At 26.6% G+C, this 25445-nt stretch overlaps 1 protein-coding gene across 2 annotated transcripts in view; it reads left to right on the forward strand.

Moving 5' to 3' along the window:
* The window catches only part of LOC101236066 (hemicentin-1), a 166173-nt gene that overhangs the window by 70035 nt on the left and 70693 nt on the right, over positions 1–25445 (forward strand). For both annotated transcript variants that reach the window (XM_065788290.1, XM_065788291.1), the window contains exons 18-27: positions 5579–5824; positions 6086–6340; positions 11657–11881; positions 11985–12113; positions 12258–12374; positions 18536–18781; positions 21838–22092; positions 22364–22594; positions 22670–22804; positions 22927–23046. In XM_065788290.1, the coding sequence (XP_065644362.1) occupies positions 5579–5824; positions 6086–6340; positions 11657–11881; positions 11985–12113; positions 12258–12374; positions 18536–18781; positions 21838–22092; positions 22364–22594; positions 22670–22804; positions 22927–23046 (1959 nt within the window). The remainder of the gene's footprint in view (positions 1–5578; positions 5825–6085; positions 6341–11656; positions 11882–11984; positions 12114–12257; positions 12375–18535; positions 18782–21837; positions 22093–22363; positions 22595–22669; positions 22805–22926; positions 23047–25445) is intronic.

The following is a 25445-nucleotide window of genomic DNA, read 5'->3' on the forward strand; positions in this document are numbered from 1 at the left end:
GCTTTTGTATCTCGACTGATGATATCCAGGTATCCTTCTTGACGGATCTGACGATCATAGAATCCTCTCTAGAAGTGGTGGAACGTGGTCTTCCACCTTTGTTATCTGCTGCCAACTTCCCTGTAGAACGATATTTGGAACATAGTCTTGATACGCTCCATTTTTTCACGCGATATTTATCACAAATACTTTTTTGTGACATTCCACTTACGTATTCTCCAATAATTTTCTTTCTTAGTTCCAATCCAAGACTGTCGGGAGCTATTTTTGCACTTGAAGTCATAAAAATAATAAAATTAAATAATCACGCTTCTCAAGGCTTACAGTGTTACATTTACCTTGTGATGATACAATAATGCTCTGTGGAACACAACGTCATGGTTGGATGTGGACTGTATTGATGTAATGAAACACTTGTTGTATTTCACTTCTTGTATTGATGTTCTTCGATAAAACACTTTGATAAAACTCACTTTGATAAACTGTCTTGATAATACTGACTGATTGACTTCCATATACTGACTGAGTTACATGTCGATTTACATGTCTCTTATATAGTAAAATGAACCTGTGTGAACCTGTTCTGGAAGATTCTAGATGCTTCTTTTCGATGCTTCTGGAAGCTTCTGGATGCGTCTGGATGCTTTTGAATGTTTCTGGATATTTCTGGATGCTACTGGAGGCTTCCAGATGCTTTTTCTGGAAACTTCTGCATGCTTCTGGATACTTCCTTTAATTATTAAAAAACTTCCGTGATGTTGACACGGACCAGACTCAAGAAAATGAAACAAACCAAAAAAGTTGCACTTGTTTTGTCCACTGCAAAATGGCACTTGTCAACGAAATTCTGCCTGTGTGCTGTCACCTGTCAGCTGATTGCTCATGTCATGGCATGCTATGACTCCAGACTCCTGAACTGTTTGCTGTGGTAGTCTAGTTCGTTTCGTTTTTAAGACATGTAAAATTAGGAACACTTTTTAGCATTGTTCGATGTTGGTTGCAAATGTTTTGTCCAATACTGTATATATATATACACATATACATATATATGTATATATATACATATATATATATATATATATATATATATATATATATATATATATATATATATATATATATATATATATATATATGTATATATATATATGTATACTTTCATCCATCTATATCAATATTTATTTGCTAAAAGTTGACGAAAAATAAAATAAAATTTGAGTACTTTTTCATTTACCACTGTGGAATTGCCCATATAAATGTGTATATATATATATATATATATATATATATATATATATATATATATATATATATATATATATATATATATATATATATATATATATATATATATATATATATATATATATATATATATAGCATTGTTCGATGTTGGTTGCAAATGTTTTGTCCAATACTGTATATATATATATACACATATACATATATATGTATATATATACATATATATATATATATATTATATATATATATATATATATATATATATATATATATATATATGTATATATATGTATACTTTCATCCATCTACATCAATATTTATTTGCTAAAAGTTGACGAAAAAAAAATAAAATTTGAGTACTTTTTCATTTACCGCTGTGGAATTGCCCATATAAATGTATATATATATATATATATATATATATATATATATATATATATATATATATATATATATATATATATATATATATATATATATATGTCATCTTTCAAAAAATGGGTAATAGAATTACTTACAATAATTCACCTAATTTTTAATAATTCACAATAATTTTTACCAAGGTGAGAATAGAATATTACACATTAAATAAGCGTTTATTGAAAAAAATAATAAACTAATGTGTTTACTATGCAATACAAAACGTTTCTATAACAAAATATGAAACCAAGTATACCAAATTACAGAAAAATTAAAATTGAATCACTTAAAACAATAATTAAAAATCAGCAGATAAATACTTAATATTTAAGCAAATAATCGAATATTACAACAGAAATAAGTTTTGATATGGTAATTTTAAAAGTTGCATGTGGTAAGCAACTCTACACTGATAGAGAATTAGTAAACTAAAAGATATTTATCTCAGATTAGTGTCAAACAGCAGTTTGTTAATGATCTAAAAAACAGTGAAGCTTTGAATATATTAACAGATATACAACATAAACCATAAATAGCATTATTAGATATGCAGCTTTAAACATAATTGCAAAAGAAGATTTACTATATTTGGTTATGCTAAAAATGAAGTAGATATATACAGAGCAAACCCTTGAAACAGTTGTGGTTTAAGCTAATGCACCTAATAGTTGCCTATTAGACTAAAAAATGTTGGACTTAATGGTTGAATAAAAAGTGATTCCAAGTATCCTGAGTTTATCTCATTTAATTGTGTGGTTTATCAAGAACATTTATCATTTATGTGTGGTTCATCGAGAACATTTATCTCAAATTCATTTTATTCTTTCACTTCATTATTGTGAGAACATTAAGAACAACAGCAATACATTCTAATTTTTCATTTTTATTAAAGTTTGTTGTAAATTATATTTTATTAAATGCCAAAACTCACAGGCGGTTGGAAAGTTTAACTAATGAGTTGGATCTTGCTGATGGCTTTCAACTTTCGATATTTTAAAAAAATGCTTGTTGGACTATTATGAGCCATTAAATTATTTTTGAATAAAAGAAAACAAGGCATTTCATTTTCTTGATGATAAAAATTTTTGCAAGGTTTTTGACTGATATAATCCAGCATTTACAGTCTAAATTTGTCTCGTTGTTGTCTGTAACTTTGTCTCTTTATATATATTTATATAAGCATTAAGAAAAAAATGATCATGCTCAGATTATATTTAATTTCTAAAAAATTTTTTTTTAGAAAAATCTTACCTTAAAGGTCTTTATTCATTTTCCTGAAAATGATTTTATAATCCTAATCCTATGATTCAGTGATAAAAAGAGTTTCAAAAATAAAATTGCTTTTTTTTCAAGAGATCTTACCATAAAAACCTTTATGAAAATGATCTTTGGTAAAAATGATGACTGATTCTAATCTTTTAATTCAATACAATGATTATAAGATTTAATTCAATACAATGATTATAAGATTTAATTCAATACAATGATTTTAAGGTTAAATTATAACAGGAAAAACTGAAGGATTTGCAAAAAAAAATTCAAAACAAGTAAAAAGATTTGTATGCACTTAAATTGTATTAAAGGTTTTTAGTGAGTCTTTTTTTAATTGACATTCTTAGTGATGATTCCAGGAAAAGAAGTATGCTTGAACAACACAACAACAACAAGTTATTTATTTTCCATAAATCATTTTTATAATAGTTTTAATAATAATAGCAATAATAATAGTAATAATAATATATTATAATAATATAAGATAAAAAGTTAATACAAATTATAGTAATGGTAATAATAAGTATGTTTACAATAATTACAATGAAAAAATAATAATAATAACTAATATTATAATGGTAGTTATGAGCATAAAACTATTTATAATAATAAGTTAATGGTTTATTTAGGATGGTTTCACTCATACAGAAATCTGATCAAAGGAGTGACACCAATTTTTAAGCATAATATAAGTAATAATAAGCAAAGACATGCATTGAAACATATGGACCGTAAACACATAGATTAAAGCACACATAACATACTGTAAAACAAACACTTGGAAATCATAATTTGTAGGTTTTAATAAAAAAAAAAAAAAAAAAATTAACAAAAGGAATGTAATAGCCTACTTTCTGTGATTAAGTTTGTTATAGGAGATGGTAGGTTTTTGTTTAAGGAGTCAAAAACAAAAAGAATATTACCATACCTTACTAGCACTGGAAATATTAGAATAAAAAGTTTTTTGAAGGACTTTGATGTATCTGATTTAATTGGTTGAAAGTTTATTATTCTTTTTTATTTTTTAAAGTTTATTGGATTGACGCTGAGATGAGGTAGCAACTTGTTAATGCGATAGTTTCCAACTTAACCCCAAACTTGACATCAAGATGAAATAAAATGAGGTGAGATGAAATAAGATGAGATGAGAATAATGCATAATAAATATTCTTTAGTGTAACTTTATCGACATAATGACAAGTTATCAAAAGCATACCATTAGCTTTAAGTTTCTTGTTATTTCATTAATATGAAAGTTCCACGAAAGATTGCAATCAATTAATACACCAAGATATTTAATAACTCTTAAAGGATATAGCTGTTTATTATTAATTTTGATTTCAACATTTTTAAAGAAATAGTTTTTTCTCAGAGATAAAAAAAAATTTAGTTTAGTTTTTTCGGTGTTGAGACATATTAGGTTAGCATTTAACCAGTGAACTGAAGATCTCAATATGAAGTAGAACTATTAAATTGCCAAGAAGATCAAAACCTAGCGATGCTGCATAAATCACAATTCTCATTAGATTTTTTGAAGTTTCTGAAGTATCCTTAACTTAAAATTAATTAATTAGTATAAAATTGATTTCAATTTTCCGTTTACCATAAACATATACTCATGTGAGTCTTTATTTTGTCAAATCAAAGTAATGCGTAAATCTAACCAGATGAACCAGCAAGCATTTTTCCAAATTTTTTAAAACAGCTTTTACTAGCTGACTATATATATTTCTGAATTTCTTCTTCTACTAGATTCTTATATATTATATATTCTTATATATTACTTCTTCTACTAGATTGAAACCAGATTTGAAAAGACTTAAAAAACCAATAAAGTTCAGAATGTTAAAATTTTTAGTAGTAGTTATTGTACATTAGGAGTTCTCTAAAGGTGTCATGGCAGGATGAATTTTGTACACAGATGTTTGTGAAAAGGTTTTTATTTAGATAAATTGAAATGTATTTATAAAGTATTCAAAATAGTAAGAAGTTGTTATAATATAATAACTTATTTTAAAATATTTGGCTCTCATTAGAATTTAAATACAGCTGTTTTAAATTTAAATTTAAATACAGCTGTTTTAAATTTAAATTTAGAATTTAAATAAAGCTGTTTGTGTAAAGGTTTTGCTCTGCACTAAAGTAACCCCACAGATCGTTATTTTATCATAATGTCAAAAATGTTTCAGAAACAATGCATCATTTTTATCTTGTTATTCATAATATTTAAAAAAATACTTTTTTTTGAATTTCTTTCAACAAAAAAAAAAAACACTGCAAAGATTGAAATTATATATATATATGTGTGTGTGTGTGTGTGTGTGTGTGTGTGTGTGTATACACATATACTTATATATATATATATATATATATATATATATATATATATATATATATATATATATAAATACATTATGTATATATATATATATATATATATATATATATATATATATATATATATATATATAATGTATACATGATATATATATATATGTATATATATATATATATATATATATATATATATATATATATATATATATATATATATATATATATATATATATATCTACATTACACATACTTTTTTTATTTATTAAAGTTAATTTTATTATCTATCATATTTTAAATATTTTAGATCTTTCATTTCCATTTATAAATGAAAGGCAAATAGTTCTTGGAAAAAATCAATCCACTAATATCAGTTGTTTATCAAATTCTTTTCCTGTCAGTAATTACACTTGGATGAAAGATGGTCAAGTTATTGCTCATGATCAAGTTTTATTAATTAATGATATGAATCTTAACTCTGTTGGTGTTTATGAGTGTTATGTTGAAAACATTGCTGGTCGAAAGATGACTTCAACCAATGTACAACTTCAATGTTAGTTTCATTTAAATTTTTTTCTCTCTCTCTTTGTTTTAAGTTAATCAATGCTAGCTATTATACTAAAAATGTCAGGTTGATTAATGCAATCTATTATACAAAAAATGAAAACAAATGCTTTAATATATGTTTAATTAAATTTTGTAAGTTTTGGATCAATGAATGTTCTCATTCCTAAAGCTTGTTTAAAAAAATATTTTCAACATGTACAAAATTATAAATTAAAAACAAAATTTTTAAAACTTATATTCTTTACAGTTTTAGAAAAACCTAAAATATCAACTCTTCCATCTAAAAAAATTCTAGAAGGAAATTCATTATTTTTGATTTGTGAGACTACTGGTTCTGGAAAAATAAGCTTCTTTTGGTCAGTTGATGGAATTGTTTTTGATCAAGATACACCTTACAAACTTATAGAGCATCTCAATCGTTATGACAAGAAAACTGTTTTTTGCATTGCCAAGAATAATCATGACTCAAAAATGTCAGATGTGCTGAAACTAGACATTATTTGTAAGTTTATTTTTAATAAGTAATGATTTGAACAATATGCAATACTGCTTGTTATCTATTTTTCTATTTTAACTGTTACAACTGTATTACTTAAGTGCTCACTTTAAAAGAGAGTGATACAGATTTTAAATCTCACCTTTGACTTGTTTATCCGTACATTAACTTTGATTGTCTCAAAACCTGGTTACAATGTTAAAAGAGGGTTCTAATAACATTAAAATAAGAAATGTATAAAAAAAAACCACAACCACTCTAGTTATACCCTTGTCTTTTGGTAGGTAGAACTCCATAAGTACCAAAAAGATTTTAGGAAGAACATTTGTGCTGTAGAGTGTTGTATTATTATTTGCTAATATTATTTAAGTGTTTTTCAGTTAAGTAAGCATATGTATTTATCTTCATTCAAATATATTAAGTCAGAAATACACAGAAATATTTGTAACACATATTGAATCAGCAGAATTAATAAATAAAATTTTTTAAATAAACTATAACCAAAAAGTTTGTAATTGCTTATTTTATTATGAATTTCTTGTGTTTAATTGTATTTGTACACTTGTGCTGTATGTATTGTGTTTGTACACTTTGTGTTAGAATTATAGATTTTATGCAAAGATAAACTTTTATGCAGAGATGTACAAAAGTGTTAGAATTGCAGAGGTGCACTAAAGTTTAATCTATCTTTTTTGTACATTTTTCAATTTAAAAAAACTGGAAACTGAGTTTTTGAAGACTTTACATTTTTTATTGAATGTTATTCTTGTGTGTTTTTATAAGTATATTGATTGATCCAGTCTTTATACATATTATATTATCACACACACCATAGTTCCTTTGTGGGAAAAACATTTTCATAGCCTACTGAGCCTCCACTGCTTTTCTTGTAAATAGCGTTAACAATATTTCTCAGTTGCAGTTTACAATTTCATAATTTTACTGATTGTTCCAAATAACTATGGTTACATTTTCTACTATCCAATGCAAGCGTTCTTTAAGCTATTTTTAACTTATGTGTTCACCCATCAATAACAAGTTAGATTTTTTTTATTGCAATGTAAAGTTCATCTTTTGTTTGCAAACATTTTTTTAACCTCTCTGCTTAACTTTTCAATCAAAAAATGATTGGTTGAGTATTTGAGGTAACTTTTTGTTACTGAGCTTTATTTCTACTTATTCTGAATATGTTACTTTTTTCACAAACACTTTGAAAGTATGAGTCGTGTTGAAAACAACAGCTGTCAGGTTGTCATTGTTTTTTGCTTAAGAAATTCGGAAACATTCATGCATTTGCATATTATGATTTTTTTTGATTATTCACTTCAGTAGATTGCCATTTGATGCTGTCTGACTAGTTTTTAACAATTATTATCATTTAAAGTATTGTTTTTGTAAAGTTAAAATTTATTTAAATGAATTTTATTAATTAAACTTTTAATCCTTTATGGTTTAAAAGAAGTTGTGCATAAAAATATTAAATTTATTTTTTAGGGTTAACTATGAACTAATAATAAAAAGATGAGAGACTAAAAGAATCTAGATTTTCAAATTAGATATCTACAGACAAAACTGAGTGCAAGATGTTTGCATGTGTAGTTTCAGTTTAAATAGCATGGGATTTGGAGTAGTAATAAGCCATGGATTGGGTAAGAAACATCTGAGAAAGGTATAAGAATTAAAAGCAATGGTATCTTTTTTGACAAGCAACCAATTCCAATAAAAAAATTTTGCTCATTTGCAGCACCTTTAAAGATTACAAAACTTATTTAATCATATATTGTTTCTGCCTGCACTTTTAATGCAGAAATACTGTAGATATAAAGGTTTTTGTGTCACAGTATTCACTTAGATCATGCACTGGTTTAAGTGAGTTGTATTAAGTTATGTTTACAAAAAGGGAAATTGTTTGAGGTTTTATTTTGAGTAAATGAAATACGGTTATTTAATAAACTTTAGAATGTATCCTTATTTTAAAAATGCATTAATTAAGGAAGTTCAGCTATCACCATTGTTGTCTCCTATGATGACTCTATGAATTGATACTTCAAGAGGAACAGATGGATATTCTAATTCATTATTAGAGTGATTCCTCAAGTGTCATTGAAACTGGTTATTTGGATTCAAAATTTTTAAAACAAACTAATGCTGAAAATTTAACCACAGAGTTAAATGAAGCATTAAAGGAATGGCCCACAAAAAAATTTGCTTCAACACTCCATGGATGGGCGATGGAACCAATGCTTCCTTTCCTCAATGATACCTTGGAATGGATGTTTCAAAAAATTTTGTGCATCTTCAAAAAAGAAGATATTGAATGCTGCAACCACTACATACCAACTTATCAGGTTTGATGTGTCATAAAAGAAAAATCAATTGCCAGCTAATCAAATACACCTTGTAACAGTAGTCAAATTTATTTTACACTCTAAAGATGTTACAGAAACTGCAAAACGCAAATTTAAAGAAGACTGGATTACTATGCTGTTTAAAATTGTTTAAAAACTGCAAGAAAGAAGTCTTTTGAAGTATATGTTAGTGCGAAATACAGCATGCAACCCTTGGAATTAGGGTCGGCATTTGGCAATGCTGACTGCCGACCTCAAAGTGTTTGATATTGGCAAAAAATTGCTGACCTCATTTCAATGTTTTATGGTAAGACCGTTGTATCAAATTTTTTTCGCCAACCTGATGCAAATTATTGCCGATCTCATTTTTTCTATTTCCGAGGGTTGAGCATGTTTATCCCTAAATAAAATGGTTACAAAGAACAATATAAAATGGTTACAAAACAAATTAAATGGTTACAGAGCAAGTGAGTCCAATTTCTTTGTTGGATTTGCTCATTTTGGTCAGTAAATAAGTTAAAAGTATAAATCAAACTTGATATCTGCTCAAACAGCTGATTCTGCCAAAGAACAGTTTTAAGATTTTTACCAAAATCTGTTGTAATTGTAAAAAAGGAAGTGGTCAAGCAATTCAATTGCGTAAAAATGTGCCTTGATAAGTTTTTAATGTCCTATTTGAATAAATACAAACATTTTGAATTGTTAAGGAAAATCTGTATCCTAGTTTTTACTTTATCTCACAGTCAGTGTGCTGTTGAGTGAGGTTTTAGTGTGCACAAATAGCTTTTTATTGAGAACATGCAACAAACCTCTTTGATTAGTCAGCGCACTGTTTATAACCATATAACTGCATCAAAACAGGATGTTCACAATTTAGCTCATTTTCGATATGTGCAATATTTAGATGAAAATAAAAGGGAAAATGTTATTACTAAGAACACAGGAAAAAAAGCTCATCACTTAGTTAAGGTAAAAAAAGCTCATCACAAGTTGTGTATCACAAGTGGTGTAAAAAAAGAAAGAGAAAAAAGATATTTGTGTATCGTTACAATTAAATTGAATGTTTTAGCATTTAAGCAGAAGTATCTAATTCCATGGAATTATTAGTTAAAGGGGTCGTTCACAAAGTATGTCACGCTTTCAGGGGGAAGGGGGAGGCAATTTTGTGATGATTTGTTACGAGGAGGAGGGGGGGGGGCTCGATTTTGTGATGCAACATTTCTTTTTTTTTAGTTTTAAATCTAAGGAAGACTTTCTTTTAATTAAAAGTCTGACCAAACCAAAACCCTCAATTGATGTATCTACATGTTGTAAAATCAACTATACCTAAATCTTACTTATTTGGTGTGTACACTCTGTTAACAGAGTAGTTACAGCCTGTTAACGGACTGTTATGGCTGTAAAAGTCTATGTGCAGTGCACTTTTTGCGTTTTGACTTTATATAGTCCAAGTACAGATCTTTATTTAGTTTGTGCACAAAAGTTTGCAGCAACAAAAAAAAGCAACCTAGCTAAAAAAAATTAAATCAATGTCAATACCAAGAGATGAACCTGGAAGCCTCCGTTTACTAGCCTGAAGCAGAATCCACTTGGCCACGCTAACGTTGCAAGTTAGGAGAAAATTATATTAATAAAGTAAAATTTTTTGAATGTATATGTTATTTGTTAAAATGTACTATATATTATTTTGCATGTATTAAATATTGGAAGAAAAGCTTCTTAAAATTGGTATCATGTTTAGGATAGCAATGTTAGTTTATACTATTTCACACGGAGCTATTGGGGTGAAAAAAAAACATTAAACAGACTGAAAAGTACTAATTAATTAACTCAAAGAAGCTCAGAAAATTGTAGACATTATTATATTTAAAATCGTTTTGTATTTTGTAAAATTTCCAAGACCCTCCCCCCTTCCTCCTTAAAAAATTTATAAAAAATTTCTTTAGGAGTTGGGGGGGGGGAGAGAGAGAAAATTGTTGCATAATATTTGGGGGAGAGGGTCAATTAAGTGTTATGATGCATTATGAGGGGAGGTGGGGTTGGTTAAAAAATACATGACGTAATTAATTGACAACCCCAAAGCCAATGCTTTCAGGCAAAAAGTAAAAGAAAAGCAAACCCTTATTGAACAGCTGGATTATGCTATTGTTAAATTATCTTATCTTAGAAGAACGTTTTATTTCAGTAAAGAAGATTTTATATATTATATATATTTTTTTATATATATTATATATATGTTTTTATATATATTTTTGTTTAAAGTTTTTTACTTTGTTACTTTAACCATTTAAACAAAAGATTCATATAAATAGTTCTTGCACAAAAAAAGTTATAGTGATTTGTTGTTAAGAAACCTAAAATGTTTAGAATAAAGTTATGTTAGCAATTATACTCTATTTAATGTACTCTATTATAACTGTTCATTATTATATTTGTTCATAAATTTATCTAATAAAGATTATGTTATTATTTGTTTTTGTTTAAGTTATAAACTTATTGTTGGAAAAAAAAATATTTCCTTTCAAAATATTAAAAAGCATTTTTTTTTCTTCTACACAACAATTTGAGTTTGTAATAAGAGTTAGGAAAAAATATCTAACACTCTCCATGCACTCTTATCGTTGCTGCATTGTTTCTTAAAAAACCATGTGCCTTTATTTTTAAAGTTACAATTGTCAAACTTTTTTTTAGTTATAATGCCAATATTAGAGTTTTTTTCTGACATGATTTCAGAACTTTCTAGCAATTACTTTTTGTTCTGCATGTTTTTTAGTGAGCCAATAGCAATGCCAAAGTAGCAATGGCTAAGTGCATGGCAAGTACTGGATATTTTAACCTAGTGATTTATCATAAAAGTTTATGAAGAGTCATTAAAAAGTTGAAGTATATTAATTAATATTTAAGTATGTTTTATTTATGGATTAGATAAATTAGTTGAAGAAATATTTTAAAGAATAATTATTATTTGTTATAGATTTAGACAAACCAGTAATAAAAATGTTTGAGACATTAGATTATCTTACACTTAATTGTTCTTCAAATGGTAATCCACCCCCCTCTATTGCATGGTACTATCATGGCATTTTCATAACTGATCAAACTGTCTTAGAAGTTGCAAAGTCAAGCGTTACAGAGTATGAGTGCGTTGCTAAAAATGAGTTTGGAGAGAAATCTGTTAGTACTGTTTTTGAAAAACAAAGTCAGTTTTATTTATTTACTATTTACTTATTTACTTATTGTTAAACTAAAGTCAGAATAAAAAACAAAATAGTTTTGTTAACCTATTGTTTTGTTATATTTAGGTACTAGTAAACCTGTGTTAAAAATAAATCCTTCAATTTTCCCAAAAGAAGGAGATTCAGTTGTTATGACTTGTGAAACAAATGGAGAAAACAAATTTGAATGGTTTAAGGACACATTGATACTTGTTGGTAAATGTTGTATTAAGCTTTTCATGTTAGTAAATGTCGCATTAACCGCAATTTATCACATACTGCTGTTTGTATATTTAATACTATTTAAAACTATTTTTGTTTCTGCCTAAAATGCAATAGATTGTTTATTCACTTTTGTAGGTAATTCACAAATGCTATTTTTTAAAGCTGTAAAAAGGACTGACAGTGGTAGGTACCAATGCAAAGTTCTGGATGATCATGAGTTAATTTCACAAGCAGTTCAGCTGGTTGTTTCATGTAAGTAATTAAATAATAAATAGACATACTTATGCATTCTGTTTTTGTTAAACCAATTAACAATGTTAATTAGTTTACCAATAAACATGGAGTTAAACCAATTAAAAATGAAACTTATGAATACATATATATATATATATATATATATGTATATATATATATATATATATATATATATATATATATATATATATATATATATATATATAAAATTAGTAAAAAACACTTATCTAACTTTTATCTTCGACTTGAAGTTTCACCATTGCTGGATCATCAGGAAGAGTTACTAAATCTCAAAAAATTCAATTTATAGAAAAAAATATTTTACAGGAAGTTATAAATTATTATAAAAAATTTTTAATTACCATATTTTTTTGTTAATGGGAAGTTACAGAAAGTAATAATTGAAATAATTTTCTTTGGAATGGGGATAGTTTAATTTGGTCATTTGTTTTTATAATTTTTTAAGAGGTATTTATTTTCGTGCCTACATTTAGAAATTAATTCAGATTTTTTATTTAATAAATTTTCTTGATTTAAATGAGTAATTATTTCAAATTTTTCTTGCAAACATAGCATACATTTTTTGGAAATGTTATTATAGGCAGGGGCAGATTTTAGAATAGACCATTGTAAATTAAAATTTTTATTTTTTTCTTTTAAATCCCAAATATATTTTGACAGCATAGTCTCTTTTGAATATTTTTTGTGTTTAAACGATTGTTTGTGGTTGGCATAACGTTTTTTCCATTCCCCCTCGGTTAAGCCAATATATTGTTTATCAGGGTTGTTTTGTGAGGAAACAATGCACTTGTAAATTACATTTTTCGAAAGGCATTTTCCATTTAGAGGGCAATCTATTTTTTGTTTACAATTACAATAATCAGTGTTTTTTTCTTTTATATGTTCATTTTTATTAATTAACGCGGCCACAACTACGCGTTGTGGCCGCGTTAATTAATATATATATATATATATATATATATATATATATATATATATATATATATATATATATATATATATATATATATATAAATTATGTCAGTGTATTCTACAAATAGTGTGCTCAATGTTCTAAAAGAACATTGAGCACACTATTTGTAGAATACACTGACATAATATTTGTAGAATACACTATTTGTAGAATACACACTAAGCAATAATAAATTAGTAAAAACACTTATCTAAATTATAGTTTTCTTCAACAGCTTGTTTCTCCATCAGTAGGTTCATCAGGAAGCAAGTAGTTTAGGGTTGTGACTTTTTTCAACCCCATGCTCCTGTACTGTAGTTTGATGAACTTTTACCTAAAAAGCATGAAGTAAACTATTATTTGCATATCTTTTGAAAAAAGTTCACCCTGCCATTGAAAAATTGATTTTGACATAAGTACTACTATGTAATACATAGTAGTACTTTTGTCAAAATCAATTTTTCAATGGCGGTTATTTAACTTTTCATCTTTTTGGTCCAAAGCTCATTACAAATAATCACAACTTCAATTTTTTTTTATATATATTGATATATAAAAAGCATATTATGAAACCTAATACTTGCTGGCGATACCTTTCAACTCTAAAAAAGCTTTGACATGCCTTAGCATACTGTTTGCACACTTTGTGGTCAATGGTTTAAAATCTGGATCTCAATGCCATACTTAAATCAGTCATTCTGTGAGTTTCTGTTTACTTGTTAAATGCAAAGTCAGCACTTCGCATGTAACAAGCACCCACAGATTTACAATAAGGTTCATATCTGAAGAATTGCCAGGCCAATCAAGTAGCTCATTATTTTCATTAGCAAGAGAGGTCTTCATGGATTTTGCAGTATGGCAAAGAACACTATCTTGCATAAAAACTAGTTTTTCACCATTAGGAAACCACTCTTATATCTGTGGAATAAAGCTAGTCTGTTGGACAGTCTTTGCACTGATTTTGTTTCATCATCTCTTTACAATGTAAAGTTGACTGATACTTCTACTTGATATGCATGACCAAACCATTATAAATGCTGGGTCCTTTACAGTGTTTACAATGCATTTTGGCTTGTGTTGTTCTCTTGGTCTGTGGCAGACGAATGTGGCTTTGTCTTCCAAAGTCTCAAAGGTAGATTCATTGCTGAATACAACCTAAAGCAATAAATATTGGTATTTTATAATATTTCAAATATTAATAAAATGAATTGGGATAAGATATTAATGCAAAAACATCTTTTAAAAACTTGTAATATTAAATTATTAATTGTTTATGTTTCAGGAAAAAACAAATAGAAAATTTACCTTATTCCAAACATCTTGAGAAAAAGTAGAGTGTTTCTTAGCCCATGCAAGATGTTTTTTATTATCACAGGCGTAGGTTTTGGCTTCAATGGCTTTCTACACTTGAATCCAAACTCATAACTTCTCCTTCTTATAGTTCCAAGTAAAATTTTTGTTCCTTGTTCTTTTAAAAAAATTTTCAGTTTTATTGCTTGTATCTTACAATTTTGTTCAATAACTTTTTTTATTTTTCTGTCATCTCTAGCACTTGTAACTCTGCCACAGGAGCCTGTTTTCTGCGCTTCTAATTTGACTTTTATTTTAAGTTTAGAATTTATTCTTCTGACTGTAACCTTAAAAATTTTGACAATTTTGGCAATATTTCTTTGGATGTAACTTGTTTCTGGCAGAAGTACGCTAAGGGAAACATAACTAGCTTTATTCATTATTAATCTTAAATTAACTTCAACATGTATATACACACACACACATATATATGTATATATATATATATATATATATATATATATATATATATATATATATATATATACATATATATATATATATATATATATATATATATATATATATATATATATATATATATATATATATATATATATCAACCCTCAGAATTAGGGTTGGCATTCGGCAATGCCGACCTAACTGCTGACCTGAAAGTATTTGAGATCGGCAAAAAATTGCCAGCGTCTTTTCTACGTTTTATGGTTAGACCTTTGTATCAAATAATTTTTGCCGACCTCATTTTTCCTAATTCCAAGGGTTGATATATATATATTTATATTAGGGGTAGTCAATTTAAGGAAATTTTCAAATCTAAAATACCATACACTCTAGATTTAGGGCAAATGTTAAAAAAACAACTCCCAAAAAATTTGAGCTCAACAGGTCCACTTTATCCTTTACATTTGCATTTGTTTAGAAAAAAATTTTTTGATCATAATTAATCCCGCAATTATTCGAACACTATAATTTAAATAAATAAAAGAAACAAACAGGAAAAGTTTTTAAAATCATTTGAGCTATTTGCATGCATATGATAAAACGTCATAAAAAAGTTCTGATTATAGTTTATACTGTTTCTTATACTACCAATAAAAATAAAATATTTGAAAAAATTTCTTAAAGCCAGTCTTTTAAACATAATAACATGTTCAATGAATCTGGCAGTAGAGATGATCTGTGCTTGTCTGCAATGAATCCAGCGGTTGAAAACAGTCTTTCACATGGAACTGTAGTCGCTGGAACTGACAAATAATTCTTCGCACTTGTTACTAATCGAGGATATGAACCTTGATGTAGCTTCCACCACTGAAGAGGATCTGAATCCATTTTGGCGCAGGGTTCTTTTCGATATTGACTCACTTCATCTTCACTTGGGGAATCAGCTTCATCCAGATCTGATAGATTGAATGTCATTTTAAGATTTTTTGCTGATACTTGCGGCAAAATAATTATTCAAATATTACCATAAATAAAGCATATTGATATTATTTAACTAGAATTTATCTATGAAAAAAGGGTATTTTGATAAATGCAATTTTGAATCCACTATTATGCCATTAGATTTATTCAATAAAAAAACAACATCATATTTATTACTACAAAATGCTCACCTCTTTTGGTTCTTGTTCTATTGATACTGGTCTGAGGTCTGGAACAGATTCAAGAACCTTCGATAATCTGCCAGACATTTGATCTTTCATTTGAAGTTATAAATGATAAATTTTTAAATCTTGAATCTAATGCTGACAAGATTTGCAACCAACTATCATTCGAAAAATCATTAAGTCTGCGCTCCATTTCATGTACAAATTTTTCTTTAATTAGCGTGATGTAACGAGGATCATCATCTTGAATAACCATTTCACGTGATAAAAGGCATATAATTGGTAAAACCACCGAACTAGATACATATTTATTACCACCTAACAAATCTGAAGCCACTTTGCATGGTTGCAAAACATCAGCAATTTTTTCCATTTTTTCCCACTCTCTTTCTGTCGAAGTCTGTAAGTGATGGTTTTGCTCATCAAGTGTTACTGTGATGCCTTTTTTATGTTTCAACATACGTCTCAGCATATCATACATGCTATTCCACCTTGTAACAACATGCTGAACTAGATTTTCTTGTGGCAGGTTGAGGTCAATCTGATTTTCATGTAATTTCATATTATTTCCTGGACTATGTTTAAAATGTCCAACAATTCTGTGACATTTAACTAGTGTTATGTCAAATGCAGTCTCCTCAATGGCAGATTTTATAATTAGCCGAACGGTATGTGCGAAACATGGAAGATGTTTGAAGGGAAAACTTGATACAGCCTTTACAATGTTTCTACCGTTATCAGTACCAATAGAAAACATTTTTTCAAATAAACCCCATTCATCTGCAATATTTCTGATGTGGGTTGAAACATTGTCACTGGTGTTTCAGTCCAATGTTTGATGAACACCTAAGGCAAATGAGTTCAACATCCAGTTGTTATCTATTAAATGACATGTTAAACCAAGGTAACTGACAGACCAATGATCACAGATAATTGCTATACTAGTAGCCATGTTTATGAGGTCTATTTTTTTTTTCTTCTCATCTTTTTTTTTTCTTCTCATCTTCAAACAATGGCTTCCGTAATTTCCTTTGATTTATCTGCAGAAATTTGTATATTTACACCATTTTGTAATTTAATACTGTCCTCAATTGATAAAATGATACTGAAGCGTTGTAAGACTTTAGTGATATGCAAGTTCTTTGGAACAATATTTACAGATAACCAATTTTTTTGACTCGTCTTTAAAAATAAAGGCTCCGTTGAGGATAGATTGATTGCCGTTTGAACCCATAATTTAAATTATTAACAAATAAAGTTCATCAGGATAAGATATTAAAATTTTGGAAATTTAAGAAATTTATTGACAAAACAACAACGCGATCAAAACAATTTCGAAAACAAAAAGTATAAGGTAAGAGAGACATAATTGAGACAAATAAAGCAAAATGACATCATCACATAAGTAAACATTGATTAGAAATATGAAAGTGTTATAGAAATTTCTTTAATGCTAAAAAATTATTTTTTGATGCTAACCAAAATTAGCATCGACAAAAAAATTTATGATCTAATCTAATCGCCAAAAAAATTTATGAATTAGAAATTTGATCTGCATTAGTTTTTTTAACTTGCGTTAAATTATTAGTGCTTTAACGTGTTAACTTTGCAAGCCCTACTTCCATCACAATGTTGTTTATTTTGCACAAATCCATAGATTCCAGTAAAGAATTGCCAAAAAAAATGGCTTTTTTAATGCAAACTTTATTAAATTCTTGTCTAAGTATAAGGTTTAATTTAGGTACCCAATTTTTTAATACTTTTTATAATTTTTTTTCAACATCTAGATATTGATTGTATGAAAAGTTGTTTTCACCAAAAATATATTAATCAATTGATTTTCTTCATAATATTTTTGATGAAATTGAAATTTCTATTTGTATATAAGTGTATACATATGTACAGAATCATTCAAAAAATTTAGATTTTAGCATTTTTAAATTCCTATACTCAGCTCATGTCTGCCTAACCACTTTTTAAAGTCTTAACAGGTTAGCAATCGCTTCTAAATTTTTTTAAATACAAAAAAGTTACATAATCATCAATGCTGACATTTTGAGCACATTTTTTAAATTAAATTGGTATGTGTGTGTGTGTATTGTAATCCCATGTGTGTGTGTATTGTAATCCCATGTTTGTGTGTATTGTAATCCCATGTGTATGTGTATTGTATTCCCATGTGTGTGTGTGTGTATTGTAATCCCATGACAAAAAATAATTGTTAATGCTTTTTAAACGAAAAATGTTTCTTTCAATTTTAATAATAGATCTGGATGAGCCTATTATTGAATTGTTGCATCCATTGCCTTTTATAATGGTTGGAGATAACATAGAATTAAAATGTGTATCATCTGCCAAGGTTATCTTTACTTGGCGCCATAACAGCATCATTCTTAGCAATTCTTCAATTTTATCTCTTCAAATTGTAACAACAAAGAGTCAAGGAGAGTATATTTGTGAGATTTATGGAGAAATGGAGTCAAGAAAAGCTTCAAAAGTTATTCATATTCATTGTATGTATAATTTTTTTTTTTATTGTTTCATGTTAATATTTTTTTGTATGTCATTTACTACTCTCAAGTTTCTAGTGACTTTATTTACCACCTTGCCACCTAAACTTTCCAAACCAAATTAAAGCAGCATTGTTTAAATGTCAGTTTGATTTTTTCAAATGCTGGCTTTGCTTCCTTTGGTTTACTATTTAGTTCTAGTTAACTTGCAACATTGTTGTTTACATAGGTCTTTATGCTTGCTTAATCTAACCATTCTTTTGATTAGAGTAGTCTAATGTGCAATGTTTTCATCACAATTCTTCTTTTTTAGCTTAGTTTTAGTGGACATTGTTATGTTTGTAGTCAAATTGCTTTTAGTATTTAAACTTACTTTTAATATTCAAACTTGCTTCTAGTATTCTTGTTTTAGTACACAGTCTTCCAATTTTTTTCTCACGCATTTATAACGTAGTTTATAATATACTTTTACCTTTAATATCAAGTTATTTGAGTTTTTTTGAGTCACAATTTCACATGGTATAATTTAAAAACTGATTATTTTGATCAAAATTTCAAGTTTTTTTAAAACAGGGTTAATGGATTTTATGTTTAAAATGGCTTGTACTGTGTAATTCATGAATTATTGCAGCTGCAATAATTTGGAACTCTTTTTCTTCAAAAATAAACTATTGTTTTAACATTTTTCTTTGTATTTTCAAATACCCAATGTTGATAATGAGCAAACATTTGCTTTGTTAGCTTTCTTTAAAACTTCATGTAAAATGTCCCATTACCAATAAGTCAACTAATTTCTCCGGATTTTGAGAACAGTCATTTCTTGTTGGTTTGAGGTTTTTCAACTTGTTATTGAAAAGATGTTCAGAATGTAAGATCATATATGAATATATAAAGTGAATAATTGGTTAATCCAAAACGTCACAGCTAATAAGGAATAATAAGGCTAATAAGAAATAGTCCTTCAATCAACTTTAAAGAAGATTCAACCATATTAGGCTTATGATTAAGCTGTGATCAACATGTGATTGCCTATGTATCAGGTAATATATTTTTTTACTTTTGAAATGTTTTTGAGTAATCTACTTCCTCATTTAAGTATGTTTGTAATAGACATACAGGCTGCAGGGATGATGAAGATAGTAAGGATTCATCCCTGACAAGTGATGCTAGCCATTTTTTATGAGGCTCTCTGAAACATCATTGGTAAATATATTGTGGCTTTTATATATTGAGGAAGGAGTTTCACCTACATTTGTCCCCTACTTAATTTTATTCTTACAACAATGTGATTTTTATTACTTTTTTGCCTCCCTCTTTTTTTCTATAGATATTTATATATCTTTATTCTGAATCTTTTACTTTCTCTCTATATGTACATATGTATATATATATATATATGTATATATATATATATATATATATATATATATATACATATATATATATATATATATATATATATATATATATATATATATATATATATATATATATAAATATATATATATATTTGTATATATATATATATATATATAAATATGTATATATATATACATATATATATATGTATATATATATATATATATATATAAATATGTATATATATATACATATATATATATATATATATATATATATATATATATATATATATATATATATATGTATATATATATATATACATATATATATGTATATATATACATACTGATGTCATTATGCATATGTATGTGTCTATACGAATATACACACATAATATGCATAATGACATCAGTAATTATGCATATACACCCATGAAAATGAGATCTTTTGACAAGGTTTATCATTTGAAAATTCTTGAAGGTGATTTAAGTTATAATAAAATAAAATTAGGATCCAAATACAATATCCTAACACTAGCAGGGTGTTATGTGATTAAATTTATGTGATTTTTTATCAAAGTGTTTTTTAAACTTTGCTTCAAAAAATTAAAAGGACTTAATTGCTTTGTTACTTTTCTCATCACCCTCCCCCTTCTTTATAACATGAATTGAATCTTATTGATAAGAACTGATCATCATAATCAATACAATAGTTTTTGATAAAAACTATTTGAGTTTAGAAGATTTTAGAAAGGTATGCAAGGTGGTTTTATGCTAGTTGCTCATAAAAAAGTGACTTTTATAATATCAGATGTCAGGCCTATTAATTTCTCAATGGCCAAGTTCAAAATAGTTTAGAATCCTAAACGGCTTTTTATAGTTTCTTGTTTACACTACCTTAGGCTTCTATCTCATTATATTTGATATTTGCATATGGTAACATTTTTAATCATGAAATTAGTAACATTAGTAATATTTTTCACATTAGTTATATTAATAATATAATTTTTCACATTAGTAACATTAGTAATATTTTTCACATTAGTTATATTAATAATATAATTTTTCACATTAGTAACATTAGTAATATTTTTCACATTAGTTATATTAATAATATAATTTTTCACATTAGTAACATTAGTAATATTATTTTTCACATAGGTAATATCTTTATATTATTATTACATAAGTAATATTATAGGTAATGTTTTTAATTCATTTATGAGAGATAACTATGGTAAATAATGTTAAAATAAATTCTACTATTAATCTACTGCAGCATTAAGAATTATAACATTTAATTATTTTAATTCATTTTAAATTTTAGTTCTAAACCTTAAATAATTATTTATTATAAAAATATAGATTTAACACATTCTTTTTCCTAATTATATTATATTAGTATTTAATATTGTATCATCTGTTTCTGCAATATGTTTTCGCAAAATGCATTATTTGATAAATTATAGATTGTCTGACATAATTAAAAGATTGTATAAAAACAATTTAAACCTGTTCATAAATTAGTAATTTAGTGTATGAAAAAATCAGAAGTAATAATAAGTCTGAATTTGTCATAATGCATCACAATTATAATGACAGTAGTCTATACCAAATCAAGAGGTAGAGAAACTTTAGTCCCAGTCATTTTTAGGTACTAATATTAAAAATTTAAAAATTCTTTAATATGCTTTATAGATATGTATCGTCCTATAGTTCAATTTCTACCATCTAATTCAATCGTAGAGAGGAACACAGCTATTGCTATTTGTAATGAAAATTCTTCTGATTCAGTAAATTATACATGGTTCAAAAATAATGAAGTTCTACCTGAATCATCGCGGTTTTTTACAATTGTATATACAAATAGAACAGATAATGGCTTGTACAAATGTAAAACGTCTAACCAATATACAGAAAGGTTTTCAAATGATTACTTGCTTAATGTTGAGTGTGAGTATATTACTATCATTATTATTGTTACTATTATTGTTGTTATTATTATTATTATCATTGTCATTATTATTGTTATTATAGTTATTATTATTATTGTTATTATTACTATTATTAATATTGTTATTATTATTGTTATTATTATTGTTGTTGTTGTTATTATTATCATTGCTATCATTATTATTATTATTGTTATTGTTATATTATCATTTATTGAAACAATTATAAAAAGGAATTATAAAGGTTTTGATTAAAAAAAAATTTTTTTAAGATCTTGATAAGCCAGTCATAACTGAGTCAGAAATATTAGGACTTGTTACCTTTAATTGTACTGCTGATGGAAATCCTGCTCCTAATTACACTTGGTTTTATAAAAATAGTGCCCTTTCAAATGAAACACAATTAGTTGTAAATGCAAATATTGGTGAAAATGAAATTTATGTTTGCCAAGTCTCAAATAAAGTTAAAAGTCATTCAGTCAGTACTGCTATTATAGAACCTGGTATAATATATTTAAACTAAATTTCCATTAGAATTATCTTTTGAACATGTTTATTTAAATTTTCAATTATTTTAGCTATGAATGTTCCTGTGTTAAACATAATGCCTTTTGATAGAATCGAAGAAGGCAGCACAGCTGTGCTTACTTGTGAAGTTGAGCGTTTAGGACCAATTAACTATTTATGGTATAAGAATGGCATCTTAATTGCTGGTACATTTTTGCTTTTAATTTTCTAACTAAACATATTTAGCATATGGTTATTGCATATAAATTTGTATTAAACAACATAAACTAAACATATTATAAAGTGTTAATTGAAATTTTATTTTAAGGAACTTCTGCAACCAAGTTCTTTATAAATGCAATGAGGAATGATACTGGCACTTATCAATGTACTGCTTTTAAAAATCAGAGTATGAAAAGTTCAAACAACATAACCATGAAAGTTGAATGTAAGAAACATTGTAAACATGTTTTTATTGAAAGTAATTTATATGAAGTTAGTTCAAATTTGATCTTTATTTTTTCCATTGTGTCAAGTTATTAAGTCATAGAACGTTTGCTTCTATTAATAAAATATAAAAATTGCAGTATTTAACAGATAAATGTCAAATAAAAATTGACAGTTTTTTTTTTTAAATGTATTTATTTATTTTAAAATTCATTATTTAAAATATTTACATATAAAAAGTACAAGCATTTGCAAATAAAAAAAAATTGTTCAAGTCCATTATAGTCAAGTACTCTATTACTTTATTACTCGCTCAAGTCTTTGGTATGACTTTGACATTTAATTTTATAAGAGCAGAGTTAGAAGCAAACTGTTTTATTTAAAGTAGCTCTTGTTATAAATAAATAAATTTGAATTTTATATCATTTTCATTTTTTAATTACGATCTACATTTTATAAGAGCGACAAATCATTTTACAGGTGTTTTATTTTTTCTTTTAATTTCCTTGTCGCTTAAGATTGCTTCTTTATATTTCTTTGTACTTTCTAGTTTTGTTGAAGCAATTAAATATGTTTGCAGCTTTTTTTAGTAAACTATTTATTTTGTAATTGAAATTTGAGATCTCTTCTTTGGAGTATTAATTAGTTACTAGCGACCCATAACACGGGTTATAATTAAATAAATCAATGATAATAATTTAACTTTATATGTTATCTGAAATATCTAATGCACAACAAGCTTTTAATTTAAAATCTGCTTAGTAGTTTTGCCTTATTATAACTATCATTGTTAGCGTATCAATGTAGTAAGTATTATCTTGACCTTTAGTAAATAACGTAAAATATACAACATCAGTTATGAAATTATAACAGCAGGCACCACAAGAAGGTAAGCCAAGTATAGCCTGCCAAAACTAAAAAAATAGAAACATAAGTAAAATCTATTTATATGTTAACTAATTTTATTCAGCATTATTATATATTATTATTGCTTGAAAAAAGGGCTAGTATCACAATCTAGCTCTAAAATAGACGCTGCTAAGTAACAATATATGTGCCAATATAAATAACATTGTTTGGCTGGCTAGCATTATATATTAGTTTTACATATTTGTCATGTAACTTATTATACAACAAAGTACATATAAAATAAGGCATTAAAATACTTAAAATTAAAAAAATACAAATAATTACTTTTTGAAATAAAAAGTCTTTAAAGTACAAATTTTTGTACTTTAAAGACTTTTTATTTCAAAAACATTTGAAAATATAACATATTTTTTATAATACTTTACATTAACCATACCTTGGTATTGTATGTTTATCAAGCTTAAAAACATACTGTTAAATGTGCAAATGTTTGATCTTTAATAGATATTTCAAAAAACTGGAGGTGTTTTAGACCAAAAGATAAGTTAAAATCTGATAGAGCCAACTGAGTTCGAGGAATAAATACCTGTGTACCATCAGAAACATCGGTCTATATCTCTGCATCAATATAATTATTTTAAAGATCTAAATTTCTAAATAACATAATTGCACTACAAAGTTTCAACTAAAAATAATGAGGAGGAATACCTGATAAATTTGCTGTTAAATAGGAAAAATTTCTTTCATTAGGTTTGTCAATCTCAATTTTATCAGCAATTAAATAAGTTTTTACCTCTCTTGGCAGATGTTCAACCACTTTCTCTTGGCAGATGTTCAACCACTCTCTCTTGGTAGATGTTTAACCACTTTTTCATTGATTGAATGAAGAATTGAAAATAAATTCACATTAGTGGGTGTAAAGATGACACATTAAGCATTAAATACATAATCATTTTGTTAAGTATCCTCCAAATATCTTTTTAACAATCAAGTTTTTTTTTTTTTAAATTGCGTTGATGTAGTAATTCAATATAAGAGAAAAAATTTTTTATTGAAATTTAATTTAATTTTATTATTGAAATACATCTTTTAAAAGGATTCACTTTTTAACAGGTATTGTTCCACTGCCAAGTTTAGTGTCCACCAAAATGATTGACTAGAAAGTTTTTGTTACAAACATCTTTTAACATTCTATCAATTGCCATTAAAGTTTTTGTTGCAAACATCTTTTAACATCAATTGCAATTAAACGTCTTTTAACATCAATTGCAATTAAAGTTTGGATGTCATGGATGTCTTCTCAAGTAAAAAAAAGTTTTTATGTATAGAGTTGGAGTTATGTGCTGTTATTTATTTTTGGGACAGAAAGAACAACGAATAAGTCATGCAGTGTAGAAACATTTCATAAGAAGAGTTACTGCTATGTCAGCCCATTCCACAGTCCCATGGCTGGTTTTCAGAAAAATGAATTTCAGGACATGACTTTTAATATTCCCCACAATGCTTCATATGCACAACCATTAAAAAAAT

Source organism: Hydra vulgaris, chromosome 01 (genome assembly GCF_038396675.1).
Source record: "Hydra vulgaris chromosome 01, alternate assembly HydraT2T_AEP".
Taxonomy (NCBI): Eukaryota; Metazoa; Cnidaria; class Hydrozoa; order Anthoathecata; family Hydridae; genus Hydra; species Hydra vulgaris.